Here is a 17,727-nt window from a genome sequence, read left to right as displayed (position 1 = left end):
GCAACTTCGACTTGCCAACATCAATACTGCAACCTCGTCTTGCAACTTTGACACTGTAATTTTGGCCTTGTAGCAACTACAAAAACCCTAATTCAACTTCCTCCTGAGACCTTCCTAGAGAAAGACAACTTCTCCCAAGGTCAATGAGGTCAAGGTAGGGTATTCTTCCTTCCAGCTATAAGATACTGCACTTCGTCCCCTTGCAACTCAGACTTGTAATTTCGGCCCCTTTAGGAAGCTAAAAAACCCTAGATTTCACACATGTGAGAGAGATAGAGACCAAAACAAAGATTTCACTTCCTTGGATTTTTCTTTCCTTCTAGTATTAGAGCAATCAGATCTTGCAAGGAAAAATGATATTAGTCTACTTCCTCCTTTTGGGAAAACCCTCTTACCACAAAAATCGCTTGTACTTTTTGATGCTGCCATCTGTTGCATGAATCATCACCTTGGAAGCCTCGACAATGGACTTGTTCTTCCTTTCCCCATTCAGGAAGGCATGGAAAAGAAAGGAAAAACAAATCAAAACCAAGCAAAATACAAGGACAAGAGGTTGACTAAAAAATCAAAAGTAATAATAATAATCAAGCGAGAAAAAATGTAAAGTGCTTATCTCTTTTTTCTGAGGATTGTAGGGAATTGTAACTCCCTCTCTAACTAATCTGTAAGAAAAGCTTGGAAACCTATCATATGCCTAGAGGCACCACTGTCCACAAACCAAAGATCACTCCTATTAGTGATTGTTTCTAAAGGAAAAATTCCTTTGACTTCTTTTGAGGTGGATGCTCATCATCATCATCTTCATCATCATCAATATTCGCTGTTGATGCATGCTGCTTTCCCTTCCTTTTCTTCTCAGGACACTGGGAGGCATAATGTCCAAAATCATGACAAATGAAGCACTTGACCTTTGACATATCTTTCTTCTTCTGATCTTGAATAGGAGCAGGTCTTCTACCTGTATTCTTCTTATCTAACTTTCAAAAGTTCCTTCTTCCTTTTCCTTTCCTTGTGTGAGCTGCAAGAGCTTGAGTTTCTTTATCTTGCGATTTTGCAAGCTATTCTTGGACAACAATCTGGTCTCCTCTTAGACACAATCAATCCATAGCTTATCAAACTTGGACAATTTTTCTCGTGCACAAAGTCCCTGAATAAATGGCTCCCATGAGGAGTGAAATCCTTTGAGAGATACTGTAACAAGATCTGTATCATCAATGGTATCTCCTGTGGCTACAAACTCATCGTTGATCTCGGAGGCTCTCGCAAGATATGAGACAACACAATCTGTTCTAGTCATCATGACATAATGGAGACAATTTCTCAAGGTTAACTTCCTACTAGTGTCGCTGCTTTAAGACAATCCTACCAGAGCATCATGTACTTCTTTGGCAGTTTTCAGTGCAACAACATGAGGAATCAAGTGGTCCTTTATGGAATCAACCAAGATTCTTTTCGCCTTGGCTTCCTTCTTCTTATACTTGGCTTTCTGTTGAGCTCCCTCTAGTTCTAGAATGGCTTTCTCCACATGTTCTTGAAGCTCATTCTCTTCTAAGATAAGGAGTATTCTGGTTTTCCAAGATCTGAAGTTGATGGCACCATCTAACCTTTCTTCAACTCTGAGACTTGGTGCCATTTTGACAAGAGATTTCAAAACCAAGCTGCTGAACATTTGTCTCTTAGGCTAACTTCAATGGCTTCTCTTTCAACAAAACTCTGATACCCTGTTGAATTTTCTACAAGATGCATGGTAGAATACAATTTTCTGCGAGATATTACTTCTTAATGATTTTCACACAGTGTGCTATGCCACTGATATCATTGAGCAATTACACTTCAAAAATATCAACAATAAATGTAGAGGAAGCAATAAAGATCATAGAAAGACAACCATGCACAATAGAGACAACAAATTTTATCCTGAGAAACCCAACCTTGGGACAAAACCCTGTAACTTTTCTTTAGGAGAAATTATCCTTCAATAAGATTTACAAAATCAATAATTTTGTCTAGAAATATGTGCCAATAATCTAAGTTAAAATACCAGTCAAACATGGTCAATCATTAGAAAGTCTATGTTGGTCAAACCAGCCAAAATATAAGAAATGCAACACTAGCCAACTTGGTTTGGTCAATCTTCCTACAATCATATTTTGGCTCTATTGTCAACTGTGGTCAACCCTACAATCAACCCTGTGGTCAACCATAGTACAAATTTCAGTCAAACTGTAGTCAAATCATGTAATGTTCCTTTTTCTGGTGTACCTTATGACATGGTTAGGATGGACTTTCAGAGTTGGGGGCAGACAGGTCACAGGTGTAGGTTGGTGTCATTAGTGGGCCCAGGGGCTTTTGGAGGGGTTTTGAGGAGTTTCTATGAGGTCTGATGGCAATCACTTGGTATATTATGGCAATCATCTGCACAATTTGCCTTTCCTTCCTGTGCATTCCGACAACTTAAAAAAACAGAGATATTATTGGGTCTGACTCAATTAATTACACTTAAGGTGGCATTCCGGGAAGAATACTTGACAGAACACCTTAGTGTAATAGCTCGTTGGAACCAAAATGAGAATATCTACATGATGGGATGGTTATATGTGAGTTTCAGTGATTTGAGGAGACATGGTGGCCAATTTACCCTTTTCCTGCATTAAAAAGAATATTTAATTGAAATAAAAGAGGGAAAAGTGCTCCATGATTAAAATAATAATAAAATAGGAGGTTCTAAAGGGGTCCATCAAATCTATAAAAGAGGAGGAGGCCATTGGAGGACATCTTGGATTTGATATTTCTTCTTGTATGAGAGGTTGAGAACCCGGTTCTTTACTTCATTGGGAGCCCTAAGATGGAAACCCTCAGGTATGTTGTTGAGTGTTGGACGGAAACCCAACTCTCTTTGAGGAGACTTCATCCAGGAGTTTCATAGAGCTTCAGGGATATTGGAGTGAGGATCATTCAGGTCCTCAATTGGTGCTTCATCGTCTTTCAGTTGATTCAGTGGCAGTTGTTGTGGAGTTTTGAGAGATCAGGATCAGCATATCAGCAAAATATTTGGAGGTTCACTCAGCTATCATCTTTCTCTTTTGTCTCAAATATTTCCAGTTGTACTCTGCATGCTATATTATAATAAATAAAGCTGGGTCATTTCTTCTGCTGCATTTCTTGATGTTTTGCAAATTGATAATGTATTTGCCATGCTTGTATAATTTCTGGGTTGCTATTTATTGGTGCATTTTAGTACAATTTCGTGGGTTTTTGGTGAAAATGTCGACATAAAATTTATAAAGAGAATTCTCAGAAAAATACCACAAAATTCTCAAAAGGGACATTACAAATCAGCTCGGTTAGTCAACCTCAGTCAACTGCGACGATCAAATTCATCCTTCTATTCACACATGTGACTGTCCAAGAATGCTGGTCAAACCTGTCCAAGAACTCAGTCAAAGACTCCTTCACACATGCGGCCAAGAGAGAGATAGAAAGATAGAAAGATGATCTCCAAAACAAACTTCTTCATGCTTAGACTTGCTCTTCATTGGTTGAGAAAATGAAATGTCACATCATCTATATATACTTGTCGAAGTGGGGTAAAAATTAAAATAACCCAAGCGGTGTTGATTTGGGGTAGCATCGGATGTGCTCTAGCCACGAAAATTGGTGGAGAGGCTAAGGCACATGAGATCTCCAATACCCAGGAAGGGGCAGATTCTAAGCAGTTTGGGAGATATTAAAATAATTAATATTTTTAATGGAGTCCCTAATTCTAAACTTAGGGAAAATAAAATATTAAATTGAATTAATATAAAACTGTGTTAGAATGGTCCAAAAGTCATGGATCAAGCCAGATCTAATCTTAGCCGTTGATCAGGGACTTAATCTCGGCCGCGAGAAAAGTATAAGAGGAGGCTTGAGGGTCACTTGGAGAACACACCAAGAGATCAAGATTTTGACTTTCTTGGGCTGGGTTTGCTGAGAAAGTTGAGAGAGTGATCAGACATGTAGCTGAGGGGCAGTGAATATAGAAGCAGAGAGGTAGAGATAGCAACAAGAGGATCAACGCAGTAGTTGGAGAGAGGGACGCAAAAGCAGCCAAGGGTTCACGCAGAGCCAGCGAGGAGCTGCGCAGTGCCTCAAAGGGATAGCGTGGGTGACGCAGAGGGCCAGAGGGCTGACGCAGGCCAAGCCGGAGTGACGCCCGGCTAACGCTAGGCCAGAGAGAGGCTGACGCAGCCCCTAGAGGTTGACGCTGGGGTTTCGTGGGGCAGATTGGAGTTGTGGCATTGCCAGAGTGTTTATCCCGGGTTTCAGCCAGAATATCTGCTTCCGAGTAGAGAGGTACTACTGTCGAGATTTTTCTCTGTTGGGTGAGCCGAATTTGGCACCCAGATTGTATTTTAAAACTAAATAAATCAAACCCTCAGATAGCTGCATCGGTTTTTCCACATTGGGTTTTTCCAGGTACATTAGTCCAAAAACAACAGTGTCACTTGTGTGCTTGTTTTTATTTCTGATGATCTGTAATGTGTTGAGCATGCATTTGTATTTATTTCTAGTATTTACATGGTAAATAACTTGTTAATTAACAGAACAAGTAGGTAGGAATAAATCAGTAAAGTGCATGAAGGGTTTCTAACGTGTCAGACTTAGAAATTCCAACATGGTATCAGAGCGTGGTTGCAGATCACAAGAGAACTGAGGACATCAACTGAGCAGAGCAGCAACAACAGAAAACAACTGTCCCGAGTGACAGAAGTTGTTCCTAGCAGAGTAGCAGCAAGGAAGGGGTGACGCAGTGCCTGCGTCATCAAGATTGAGCCAAGAAGAGGCTGCGCAGAGGCTGAGGGAGGCAAAGACAGGCTCACGCAGAGCCACACAGAGGCCAGGAGGGTTGATGCAGTTGGCTGAGGAAGCTGATTTGCTGGTGCCGAGATTGTGCAGAGCCTAGGAGCTCTAACCTTCAGTTTGCTGGGGTTTAGGAGGCTGTGGGTAAGTTGTAGAGTGGAGTTGGTGGGGTACTGTAGTCAGAATAGTACCTAACAGGGCAAGGCCAAGGTAGAGGGAGTTGCTGACGAGGTGGATTTATAGCCAAGGAATCCAAATCAGTGTTGCAGTTGCATAGACGATTGGAGAGGGGCATCTCGACGTTGGAAAAAGGGTTTCAAGGAGGGAAATCGAGGCTCAGAGGAGTCATACCAAGAACTTCCAGGAGGGAAGTAGAGGAGCAGCGAAATGGCACTACACGGAGTAAGAGACCAGGACAGACTGGACGCAGCCTCAAACTTCGTAGTATGGAAGGTGTAATGACCCACCTATAGCTATAAATAAAATACCAGTATTAGCATACATACGAGGCCTCCATACGATAGCTACGTATGTATGGACTCATATGTAACGCACTGTATATATAATAAACTCTCAAACGAATAGAAATGTCAATTTTAATGTTTAAATTTTAATTTACCAAACATTAAAACTGACATTTCTGTTCGTTTGAGGGTTTATTATATATACAGTGCGTTACATACGGGTCCATACATACGTAGCTATCATTTGGAGGCCTCGTATGTATGCTAATACTGGTATTTTATTTATAGCTATAGGTGGGTCATTACAGAAGGCTAGAATCTTATCCGTATTAGACAGGAATCGTGTCAAGCACTTTACCTTCAGGACGATAGCTATCCCAGTTGACCCGGCTGATAATGACAGGTACGAGGATGCAATGGCAAGGGCTAAGAGTATCATCCTTGATGGGGTCAAGGATCATATAGTACCACATATTGCTGAGAAGAACACGACACAGGAGATGTGGGAGGCCCTGACCAAGTTGTATCAGCATACTTCCGTGTAGAGGAAGATGCTACTAGAAAATCAACTGCGATCATACCAGATGAAGAAGGGAGAACAGATTGACCCATTCCTTGGTCGATTGAAGGAGATCCGGGATCAACTGATTTCCACAGGGGCAACTTCGGATCCAGAATTGATGGTGAGAACAACCCTAAATTCAATCTCAAAAGACTAGGAGGTGTTTGTCCAGAGTAGACTGGGCAGGGCGACCCTTCTAGATTGGGAGGAAATGTGGGTTGCTCTTCGCCAAGAAGAGATCAGAAGGCTGAGCAAGGCTGGAAGCAGCGACAAGGGGATTAGAATCAAGAAGGAGGAGGAAGATGTTGCCCTAGCATCTGAGGGAAAGCAGGAGAAATGAAAGAAGGACCTCTCCAAGGTCAAATGCTTCCACTGTGGGGAGTTGGGTCATTATGGGACCTAGTGTCCAAGGAAGAAGAGTAAAGGAGAGGCCTCTGAGACCAAGGTAGTGCCAGCAAGGGCAAAGAAGGAAGTGGAGACGGACGATGATTGTGCCATGAGTGCTCATGTGCCATTTCAGAAGAAGTGGGGAGACATCGAGCTATAGTCAGGAGGACTACAGGCAATGAGGGGCAGGATCCTCGAGGTACTCAGCCTCTTGGATTAGACCTTGCTACGGGAGCCCCAAAGAGGAGTAGCAGTACTAGCGATGTCAGTAGAGACGGATGCGGATGGAGCGACAGAGGGAGCTACAGTGCAGGATTCCCAGGACAACACGAGGCTAGTAGGCTGCAACAGTGCGAGAGGCACGGGAGTGTTGCACCAGTGCAGGATGGCACAGAGAGGTGTGCAACGGTGCGAGATGCATAGAGTTGTTGCAACAGCGTAGAGGTAAGAGAGGGAGCACTTGTCAGCGACAGAGGGAGCTTCAACATCATGAGTGTTTCTAGTCTAACGAAGATGTCAGAGTTGGGAGATCAATTACTTACTTCTTAGTAACTGAGTTGCAGTTCAGTAGTTAGCAGTGGTAGTGCTATGGGCAACATGATGCAACATGATGAGAGGGGTTGCAGTGCAGATGCAGCATTGGCAGTGGCAGGGCCATGGGCAGCACCACGGATGCAGAGGGAGTTGCAGTACGGATGCAACAGTGGTAGTGGCAGGGCCATGGGTAACAGTACAGGATGCAGAGGATGTTGTGCAGCAAGCCTAGCATCAACACAGGGACCGATGCCGGATGATCAGAGTGATGCTCAGTGAAGAGTATTATTAGAGCACAATCCTTGCTAAGAGGGAATGTTGATTTGGGGTAGCATTGGATGTGCTGTAGCCACGAAAATTGGTGGAGAGGCTAAGGCACATGAGATTTCCAATACTCAGAAAGGGTTTGGGCAGATTCTAAGCAGTTTGGGAGATATTAAAATAATTAATATTTTTAATGGAGTCCCTAAGTCTAAACTTAGGGAAAATAAAATATTAATGTAAATTAATATAAAACTGTGTTAGAATGGTCCAAAAGTCATGGATCAAGCCAGATCTAATCTTAGTTGTTGATTAGGGACTTAATCTCGGTTGTTGATTTGTCAACGAGAAAAGTATAAGAGGAGGCTTGAGGGTCACTTGGAGAACACACCAAGAGATCAAGATTTCGACTTTCTGGGGTTGGGTTTGCTGAGAAAGTTGAGAGAGTGATCAGAGTTGTAGCTGAGGGGCAGTGAATACAGAAGCAGAGAGGTAGAGATAGCACTAGGAGGATCAACGCAGTAGTCGGAGAGAGGGACGCAAAAGCAGCCAAGGGTTCACGCAGAGCCAGCCAGGGCTCACGCAGAGGCAGCCAGGAGCTGCGCAGTGCCTCAGAGGGCTAGCGTGGGTGATGCAGAGGGCTAGAGGGCTGATGTAGTGCCTCCAGAGGCTGACGCAGGCCAAGCCAGAGTGATGCTGGGCTAACGCTGGGCCAGAGAGAGGCTGATGCAGTCCCTAGAGGTTGACGCTGGGGTTTTGTGGGGCAGATTGGAGCTGTGGAGCTGCCAGAGTGTTCATCCTGGGTTTCAGCCGTAATATGATATATCTGCTTCTGAGTAGAGAGGTACTACTGCTGAGGTTTTTCTCTGTTGGGTGAGTTGGATTTGTCACCCAGATTGTATTGTGAAACTGCTTAATAAATCAAACCCTCAGATAGTTGCACCGGTTTTCCCGCATTGGGTTTTCCGGGGACATTAGTCCAAAAACAACGGTGTCACTTGTGTGCTTGTTTCTATTTTTGATGATCTGTAATGTGTTGAGCATGCATTTGTATTTATTTTCAGTATTTACATGGTAAATAACTTGTTAATTAACAGAACAAGCACGTAGGAATAAATCAGTAAAGTGCATGAAGGGTTTCTAACATGTCAGACTTAGAAATTCCAACAAGTGGCACGTCTCTTCACCCTCCTAGGCTGACTTGTCATTCACAAATCTAATTTCTATTTAATTCTTCATAATTATTTTAGGCCGACTTAGGCATGCATGAATACGTCTTGATGCTACGCAAAAAATCAACATTATAATGGAGGAAAAGGCTAATTTTCCATATTGAACCTTATAGATTAAAGAAATAGTTTGTTACATTCATAGATACTCAAGGAAAAATGGACTAACATGACATGTTCAACCTTAGTCTGTTTGCTGGAAATTATTATGGAAACATACATGCATGAATACCTCCTGATGCTACACAAAAAATCAACATTATAATGGAGGAAAAGGCTAATTTTCCATATTGAACCTTATAGATTAAAGAACTAGTTTGTTGCATTCATAGATACTCAAGGAAAAATGGACTAACATGACATGTTAGTCTGTTTGCTGGAAATTATTATGGAAACGTACCTTGGAGGGCTAGATGTGCCATTCTTCAATGTTAACATGGAGGTGTTGTTTTACTGGGCTGAGTTATTAATCAAGTCAGAAACTAATTTTCTAGATGAAAGATAAGAACGCAGAAACAAAACATTATACCCCTAAGGGTCATAAGTTATAACCTTTCATCATAACCTTTCACCTTGTAACCCATCCATGTGCATATATACCATCACAAAGGTCATTGGAAATCATCTTTCATTCACTATCAATTATATTTATTTATCTATATTGATGCTTTTATGTTATCTTTCTCGTGTTGGTTATATTCTTGTAAATGAACTATTCTTGATTACATCTCTAGATACAGTCCAATTGATGGTTAGGAAGTTGGGTGGTAGAAATTGTTCACACAACTCCCAGATCATTGATACTGGATCAACATAATAACACAAATTAAGCACACACATATATTGATCCTCATTTTTTAATTACAAAAGGAATTGGGTTGAAGAAATGCAAATATCGCTTAATGACAATTCAAAGTGATGTTCTATGGGATTGTGCTTACAGCCCTTAGGTGTGTGCTCCCTGTGATCTCCATGTACAGAGCATCATTTGGAATGCTCTTGTCATTCTTGGTGCGCTGGGGATGACAATTGACTTGGGTAAGAACATTTCTTGCTTACACTGGAACATTTTCAACTGAAAAGGGAATGTTCTCTACTCAAATGGATCAACCTTGGCACTTGAATGTTGACTTCCCAAGTACTAGGGACTCCTTGGAATACCTTAATAGGCAAGGGTACTCCTGGGTGCTGCCTTGTAAAAAAATTGGCTTTCAGCTTTTACAAACAAAATGAAATTTAGTAGAAAGTAAAATTTTAATTGTTGTTTAAAACATAAATGAAGGAAAATCCCTCGTAAGAGTAATTCTACTTTATGTAATGAATCTATAGCATTAATACCCTAATTCGACTGTTTATTTTGACTTTGAGTCTAAACTCTTTAGTATTTAGTTTTACTATTTTGTTTAGTATTTACTGTATTTCATTTTGACATGGACATTGATGATGTTAACCTCTAAAAATAGAAATATAATGGTGGTTAGGTTTGTTTATTTTGTTCTTGCTATATGCCATTATTTAATTATACTAGTTTCATATTTGTGATTAGATTATTCATCATTAAAATCAGAACAACTTTGTTCCTGTTTTATAATTTTAATATTCATATTTTCAATGTATTTAGTATTTTGGACAGGGCCTCTTATGTTGGGACCCCGACATCCCTTATGGAAAATCCTTAAAATTTGGGGTAATATTTACACACTTCCTCTGAATCTGTTCCCTCATTCTCACATCTCCATGTCCTAGAAATGTGGTGGAACATTTATTCAGTCAATTTTAATTTTTAGTAGCAAACTGTCCCAACAACAGGACTAGTTAAGCCATTTTTCGTAGGCAAATGCAAATTGTCCAAACATTCTGGTACAAAATGTTGTACTGCTCAAAGCACTATTTTCATTCTCCTTGAATAAGTGATCTCAAGGAGCATATCTTTTTCACTAGTTATCCATTGCAATGCGTAGTTTTTCAGAAGCAGGATGGAAAATAGTGCCAATACTTAATGCTTGATCTGTGATATGGATAAGTAAACTATGGTGATGTGCCTTAAGGGATGACTATAGGTTGAAGCTTTGTACCTATACCAGATGTCAGTGTATAATATAATTATTTGTTTCTTGCAAATTAGAGTGATAGAAAGCAAACAATGTAACCTTGACATGCAGGAAAGTTGCAAGCAAGAAATGGTTTCTCTTTAAGAACGTTTTTTTTCCCATTCAGATCCAAAATTCTAGGAACTTTTCTCTCAATAGTTGTAACCAATCATATTTACATGAAAAATTAGGGAACACAAGTGCCTTTAGAAAAAAAGAAAACTTAATTTAGACAGTCTGCAAAGGCAAGAGGTTTGTTTTCTTGATGTACTGTTGCTGGAATATTTCTTTGGTAATTGTCAATGATTGATTCTATAAAAAACATACTGATTGAAGACATGGTACTTAAGATCATCTATCCCATTTTACCATTTGTTCGACAATATTGGCCCTATTTTGTTTTAATTTTTTTTTGAGAGAAACTTGAGCAAACTCATTAATGCGGTCAGACAGTCTATCAAAATATAAGTTCTGTAATAATCTCTGGAGGTGCCCAAACTCCAGATATTTCATAAATATCACATGTAAAAACAGTGCAAAAACTTCCAGTAGTTACATTGTAAAGAAATGTCTGTGATATGGGTATGATGGAAATTAAACAATGATGAATGCGAATCTGTCTTGTTACAGCCAGTCTGAAATCATACACAGAAAAATGTTTTGTGTCATGCATTGGTGGAATTCGGATCACAAACCTCAACGATTCTTGCTCCGTCAAAGTCTCATAAATTCCAGTTGTTTGTTTTTTGGAAAAGAAACATGCAGCGAGTACTGCAACACCAATTAATATCAGTTGCATTTCAAAGCTGATAACTACTCTAGAGAAGGGCTATCACTTTTAAAGTTTTGCAAAGGAGATAATTAGCCATATTTCCAGAGTGTTTCCCTTCTGCTTCGAGTTTCATAACAAATATTTCCTTGGATATGGATATGGAATTAGTTTGTTTGAAACTGTTATTAGCATTTACTTAATATGCATTCCCCTACTTACATGGTTCTTGATTGAGAGATTGTCGTTGTGAGTGTTGTGCAGGTTCACTTTAGAGGGTATCCAGCAGATATATTAAGCCCATGTGAGGGTGAAGACAGCGTGAAATGGAGTTTTATTAATTCACTAAAAGAGGTGCGTGTGAACTAGGCTTTTAGGCTTCAATTTTTGACTTTTTACAGCCTAAGCCAGAGCTCAGCCAAATATTGGAAAGCGAATTGTATGTTTGGTATGAGGAATGTGGCTTGATAGCTGTTGTCCAAGTCAAGTGTGATGATTGTGATGTGTCATTTTCAATAAGGGGTGTGGAGGCTTGACTTAATAGAGTCTATGAACAGAAAATGGAAATATGATATGTTACTAGGCAGGAAAACTACTGACATATTTTGGTACACTGATATCATTTTCCTCATGCAGTTTTTCACCCATATGTTTACTTGCAATAGACATGCTTGTTGACCAATGCGGCGTTGCTTTGGTCATGTAGCTTTGCACTTCTTAACCACTTTGTTTTGGTTATGTAAAACAGCAGAGTTAGTTTAGTTTTGAGTTGTTAATATAATCTCATGTTATGGAGATTTGCACTCCTTAAACACTTTGTTTTGGTTATGTAACACAGCAGAATTGATTTAGTTTTGAGTTGTTCATATAATTTCATGTCATAGGTTTTTTTAAATCTAAGGAAAGTCTGGTATAATGAACATAATTCTATCAAACTCATTAGGCAGTCAATATTCCAAAAGACGATATGAGCAGACAAAGTGAGGAATTTGGAAAAGTAAGTCTCTACTTTCTGTGTTCGCTTTATATAAAAACATGTATAGCACAAAATAGCATGAAAATTTGAGAGCAAACACAGATAGATCACAAGCTTTTTGTGAATCCAGCTTAATAGAAACAAACTTATAAAAATTAACTTTTCTCTTGTGAGGAGCATTAAAATTAACTTCGTTCAAGAGTTATTGTTAGATATTTGGGTATCACCTTTGGGATTTGGTTGTCTCTAGTTGCTCTGTGGGATTGGTGCCTACAAAGGATGCATAGTGAGTTACATATTTGGCATTATAATGACATCCCCTTTGTAGGGAACTTGACTGTTGTTGGTCGCATCCTTTGGGACTTGCATGAGTATTACATTTCTCGGTGCTGCCCAAGCAAGATCCAATTCCAATGGCTCAAGCATGTAATGTATGTAGGGAGGATAATATGTGGTATCTAAAGAGGTACATGTTGCCACAAAATCTAGCAGGCCTTGGAGAGGGGTGCCCTACAAGGCTATCACAATACCAAGTGACAACAATGGGGTAATGGCCCACTATCACCACAACCAAAACCCCCTGCTCTTTATGGACTTTCACCAATGGGAGGAGTTTTGGTATAAGGTCACCTATATGAGATATTCTAGGTATGAAAGTATTAGGATGACCTAGAGGTTTCTAAGGGAAAGGCTCAGCTTAAGTACAAGGCCCCAATCAATGAATGAAGGCAGTTTGCTTTCCTTATAGATGCTTATCTTGTACAACATAAGACCTAGGGCTTGATTGGTAGGTTGAATTGGGATAGCGAAAGGTCAAGGTGTAGAGAAAGGGTTTTCCACAATGTATTTCAACAAGGATATGGCACATGAAACCCTCAATAAGCCCCCAAGTTGAAGCTAAAACCAAACTAGGGTTTTACTTTAGGGCAAGAAAATTTATGGACAAAATTGGAATGAATGCCTACCAAAGTAAGTGATTTGGTGGCAACGACCCTATCCTTGATATTTAGACTTTCTAAGAGCCCAAATTTTTTTTCCTAGCCAATTTGCACTAGGCCCTAGGTGGCCGTTTGGCCTTTAGGGGGGAAAATTAAGTAAGAGAGAGAAAAGAGAAAAGTTTATGGATAAATTTTGATTTGATCACTAACAAAGGAAAGCCAATTCCTAGGCCTAGGGTTGATGGAGTTTACGGGCTCTTAATTTTGGCTAAAACTTGCAGAGGAGTAAGGATATTTTGATGCTATAACATCAAAACTCTAACTATTACCCTTGTCAGGGATTTCGAGACACTTGGGAGAGCTAATGTAAGATCACCAAGGGATTTCCATTCACACATCATACTATGAGTAATGCATGCAATAATATGACCTTGCTTTCGTAAAATTAATCTTCAACAAAATTAGGGCACAAAATTTTAACCTAGATTTCCAATTTATTCCATACATTAGACATGAAATCATAATTTTTCAATAAAAGAGCACTAATAAGATAATATGCATGAACATTCCAATCATCAATCTGAGATAACTTCTCCGAAGAGAAGAGAATAGCTCCAAGACAAATTTCGTTCCATAGATCACATCTCTCTGATAGGAAAAGAGGTTGAAATAATCAAGAGGAGAGGTCGAGTTGATGATGATGAGAGACATAATAGTCCTCTTCATTTATACGAGGAGGAATAGTTCCTAATTAGCCTAAAAGCCCCTAGGAAAACAAGTAAAATCATAATGATGCATTGGGTTACAAGCCAACCCACTAGCTTAGACAAAAATCAAATGATTTTCCCACAAGTGACCCGTAAGGCCTAGTAAGGCTGACGCCATTCACACGTTGAGCTCATTGTGGCATGCGTTGAGGCTCTAAGGTGCCATGAGTGGTGTAGAAGCCTCTAAAAATCATGATGTGAGGGTTGGCCTTCAAATCTCTGTCAAAATCCCTCTGTGGACCCCAAAATTCCAGTTTGGGACAACAAAGGTGGTCCCTTGAGTCTCCCATTGCTCAATATGGCCATCTCTGCTCCAATGTTGAGGGATTTTTAGGTGCTACTAGTCCTTCCATATCTCACAAGGTGAGGCCATCCTCATTTGGGCTCTGGATCAGAGGCCATCTCTTAGAGAGTGCTAAGGCCAACTTGGGGGCATGTTGGTCCAGGTGCATCATTTTGAAGAATCATCAAATGTAGTGCAAAGTGGCAAAACGTCCTGGGTGTAGGTGTCTAGGGGTAGGTGGGATCTGTTGCTACTGCTTGGAGACCCAAGGCTCTCAACGTTTCACCTGTGGGTGCCAATATGCTTCTCAAATGCTTGGGTACTAGGGGTGAGGTGCCTAAAGCCTGGGATGCAGAACTACCCGGAAATTACAACATAAATTCTAGTAAAAGCAACCAGTCATCAGGTACAATAATCATTTTTGCATCTAAGTGAACCAAGCTTGAATGTAAAAAGCTATTTAATACTTCACATAAGGCTTCCCTTCCAAAATTGGGACCTTGAACTCACAATGGTGTTTCCTCCCTAGGTAGGAGTGGCTAAAGGACAATCCTATTAGGTGTTTCCAACCCCCAAAGGGAAGTAACATTTTCTGTGTCCACCCTTCACTTGATAGGTGTTAGTGAATAATGATGGCATGGAGGGGAGAAGACTTCATGGCCAAGTGCCATGGTCAAAGGGACCAACATGATGGAGATCCACATCCTAAGTGTATAGATGTGAGGGGGGAACAATTGTTGATGCATGGGTTACCAACTTGGCCTTTGTTTTTCCACCCCTCTTGTGCACCTTTTACTTTTGCTTGATTTTTTTTTGTACTACTGCTTGTAGCTCAAAGGGTTAAAGCTTGCTTTGTATATAACAATTGTATCACCCCTTAATGACGAGGCAACTCATTTCCCATTAGGTTTGGGACATGCAAGGGTTCCTTTATGATGTAATGAAGCAACATGTGCTTAGGAACAGGGTGATGGCCATAATGAGTGAGGTAGAGCTCATGCTAGGCTTTTCCCATGTGCTAATGTGCATGTCCCGACCATCTTTTGCATTTTGATATTCTTTTATTTTACTTTGTGGCCATAGTATGCTTTTTCCTTTTCTTTTAGCTGCATCGACCTCCCAGGGAAGAGCTCATGCTAGGTTTTTTCCCATGTGCTAATGTGCATGTCCCGACCATCTTTTTCATTTTGATATTCTTTTGTTTTACTTTGTGGCCATAGTATGCTTTTTCCTTTTCTTTTAGCTGCATCAACCTCCCAGGGAAAAGTTACGATCCCTAGTTAGGTATGTGGATGTATGGGTGCCAATTCCCGGAGAACCAAAGGTCAGTTGAACCCTAAGAATGGAGGTGGAATATGGGCTTGTGATGTGGAAGAATTTGTTCACTGGTGTTCTCAAATCTTAGATACATTTAAATTTGTATGCAAGAATATGATTGTGTGTAGACTTGTATTTTTAGTAGTAGTAATTGTATTATAAAAATATGAATGGTGCTTACAAATCTTCGTGGTGGTGTGCCTATATAGGCATTATTTGGCCACGAAGATAGAATGACACAACTTTTGACCCATGTCTCTTCACAACTAATGAGACATTAATTAATTTATTTCATTTATTATTATTGATATTTACTTATTTTAATATTTATTATTTAATTGATGTTTTATGAATATTTTTATTCATAACATTGCCACCCCCTTTAGAGATGCTTTGTCCTCAATGCACAACCAGAAGGGTTTTCTCTAGTTGAACATTGTTGCGATGGAATGTCATCCTTTTGTTCACTGGTGCATTCTTCATGAGTACTTTACCTTCCTTGGAGTTGGAAGTGTTAACACCATTTAATTTATAATGTCGTCCTTGCTAGTTAATATTCATGAATTATTCTTCAAGGTTTGTAGTATATCTCCCTAGTTCTATTAACCATTCTACACCTAGATATACATACATTTCTTTGAGTGGTAGGGCAAATCGATTTGTTTGTAGCTTCAGTTCTTGTATTTGGATTGAAACTTTTTGACATTCTCCTATTTCCTTGATTTTCTTTCCAGTAGCGACATACATGGACAGGTCCTTGATTGGGCATATACAAAGACCAAGTTGTTTAGCAAGATCAATGTTTATACAATTGTGAGTACTACCATAACCTATAAGTATATTGACATTTATGTCTTTTATGAGTCCTTTGAGCCTTAGGGTTCTAGGACATAGACTCTTCGCCATGTTTGTTGATGGAGTAGTAAGTTTCATGTTCCTTTTTGGGAATTGGCTCTTCTTCTGAAGATGTGGTGGAACGCATTTTGTAGTTGCTTGTTGTTCTTGATCTCTGAAAGAGTTACTATTTTCATCAAGGTTTTTCTAGTCACATGAAATTGTAGCTAATGACGGTTCCTCAGAATCTGAATCTTCACTGTGTGTGACAATCTTAGTCACCAGGTTCGGTGAACTTGAACGAATAAATTCGAAATTTTCCGAACTTCAACCGAATTTGAATTTATTTGTTCAAGTTCTCCGAACAAAACGCCGAACTCGAACAAAATTACGAACACGAACAAAATGCCGAACTTTAATACAAAAACGCCATTAAATTTGTTTGTATTCATTTAGGTTCGTTTTTTTCTCCGTTTAAAAAAATAAAATTATTTGTTTGTATTCGCTATTTAAAAATTAAAAAAAATTAGGTTTCATTATTTGCGGGCCCGTGGGTTTGGTTTTGTTCCAACTTGCGGCCCGCGGGTTTTGTGTTTTGTTTTATAAACAGAGCTGTAACCACAATGACCATAAACGTGAAAACAAAACTGACCAGTCCACAACATACACAGGTGACAACTCTCCGCGGGTTTTCAAAGGGTTTTCGAGTCTCGACGCCGACATACACAACCTACAGGTGACCAGTGCAGCACGTTGGCATACACAGCTTGGCCAACCGCCACACAGCTCGGCCTCCTGCACAGTGGCACACTGCACGCATACACAGTTCTGTTGAGGCCCGAGGGTTGTAGTTCTAACTTCTGATAGAGCAGTGAGCCGCCTTCAAGCAGCCTCAGCAAGCCTTCAAGCAACCTCTAGACTCTAGCCTCCAGGTAAGTCAAAAATTAAAATACACATTTTTTTTATCAGTTCAATACAATTTACTAGTTTTTATCAGTTAAATACAATTTATCAGTTAAATACAATTTATCAGTGAAATACAATTTATCAGTAAGTCACAAATTACAATTTACTAGTTTTTTTAATATAGTGTTTGGATTCTCGTGCTTTAGCTTGAGAGATCCAGACTCTTTAAATTTATTTTATAAATTATAGTTTTAAACTTTCATAATTTCATTCTGCAAAAAAATATAAAATTAATTAAAATGTAAATTAAAAAAAAATTGCAGACATTTCAGGCTTCAAGCCTTCACCTCAGTTTTCAACAATCAGAAGTTTAGAACCTTCAAATTTCAATGGCACCCCCAAAATCAACTGCTGTAGCATGGAATTTTGTCAAAAAAGAGGGGAAAAATCTTGTGTCAGCTGTGTGGACATCAATTCATTGGCTCTTTAACTAGAGCAGTGGATCACCTTCTCAGTATTAGCAATGGAAGTGGAGGTGGTGTTGAAGGCTGCACTAAGATCTCTGATG

The 17,727-nt window shown here is 39.7% G+C and overlaps 1 protein-coding gene across 6 annotated transcripts in view; it reads left to right on the top strand.

The window, feature by feature from the left end:
* The window catches only part of LOC149228165 (autophagy protein 5-like), a 364,837-nt gene that overhangs the window by 129,532 nt on the left and 217,578 nt on the right, over positions 1–17,727 (top strand). For 3 of the 6 annotated variants that reach the window (XM_089378073.1, XM_089378070.1, XM_089378069.1), the window contains 2 exons: positions 9,913–9,966; positions 11,403–11,492. In XM_089378073.1, coding sequence (XP_089234199.1) covers positions 9,913–9,966; positions 11,403–11,492 — 144 coding nt within the window. The remainder of the gene's footprint in view (positions 1–9,912; positions 9,967–11,402; positions 11,493–17,727) is intronic. The other 3 variants (XM_089378074.1, XM_089378072.1, XM_089378071.1) reach the window with 1 other exon arrangement.

This window comes from Pinus tabuliformis, chromosome J (genome assembly GCF_031772625.1).
Source record: "Pinus tabuliformis cultivar Carrire ecotype Pingquan chromosome J, CPIR1, whole genome shotgun sequence".
Taxonomy (NCBI): domain Eukaryota; kingdom Viridiplantae; phylum Streptophyta; class Pinopsida; order Pinales; family Pinaceae; genus Pinus; species Pinus tabuliformis.
Note: the sequence above shows the minus strand (reverse complement) of the source record. Positions and strands in the feature narration are given on the sequence as shown.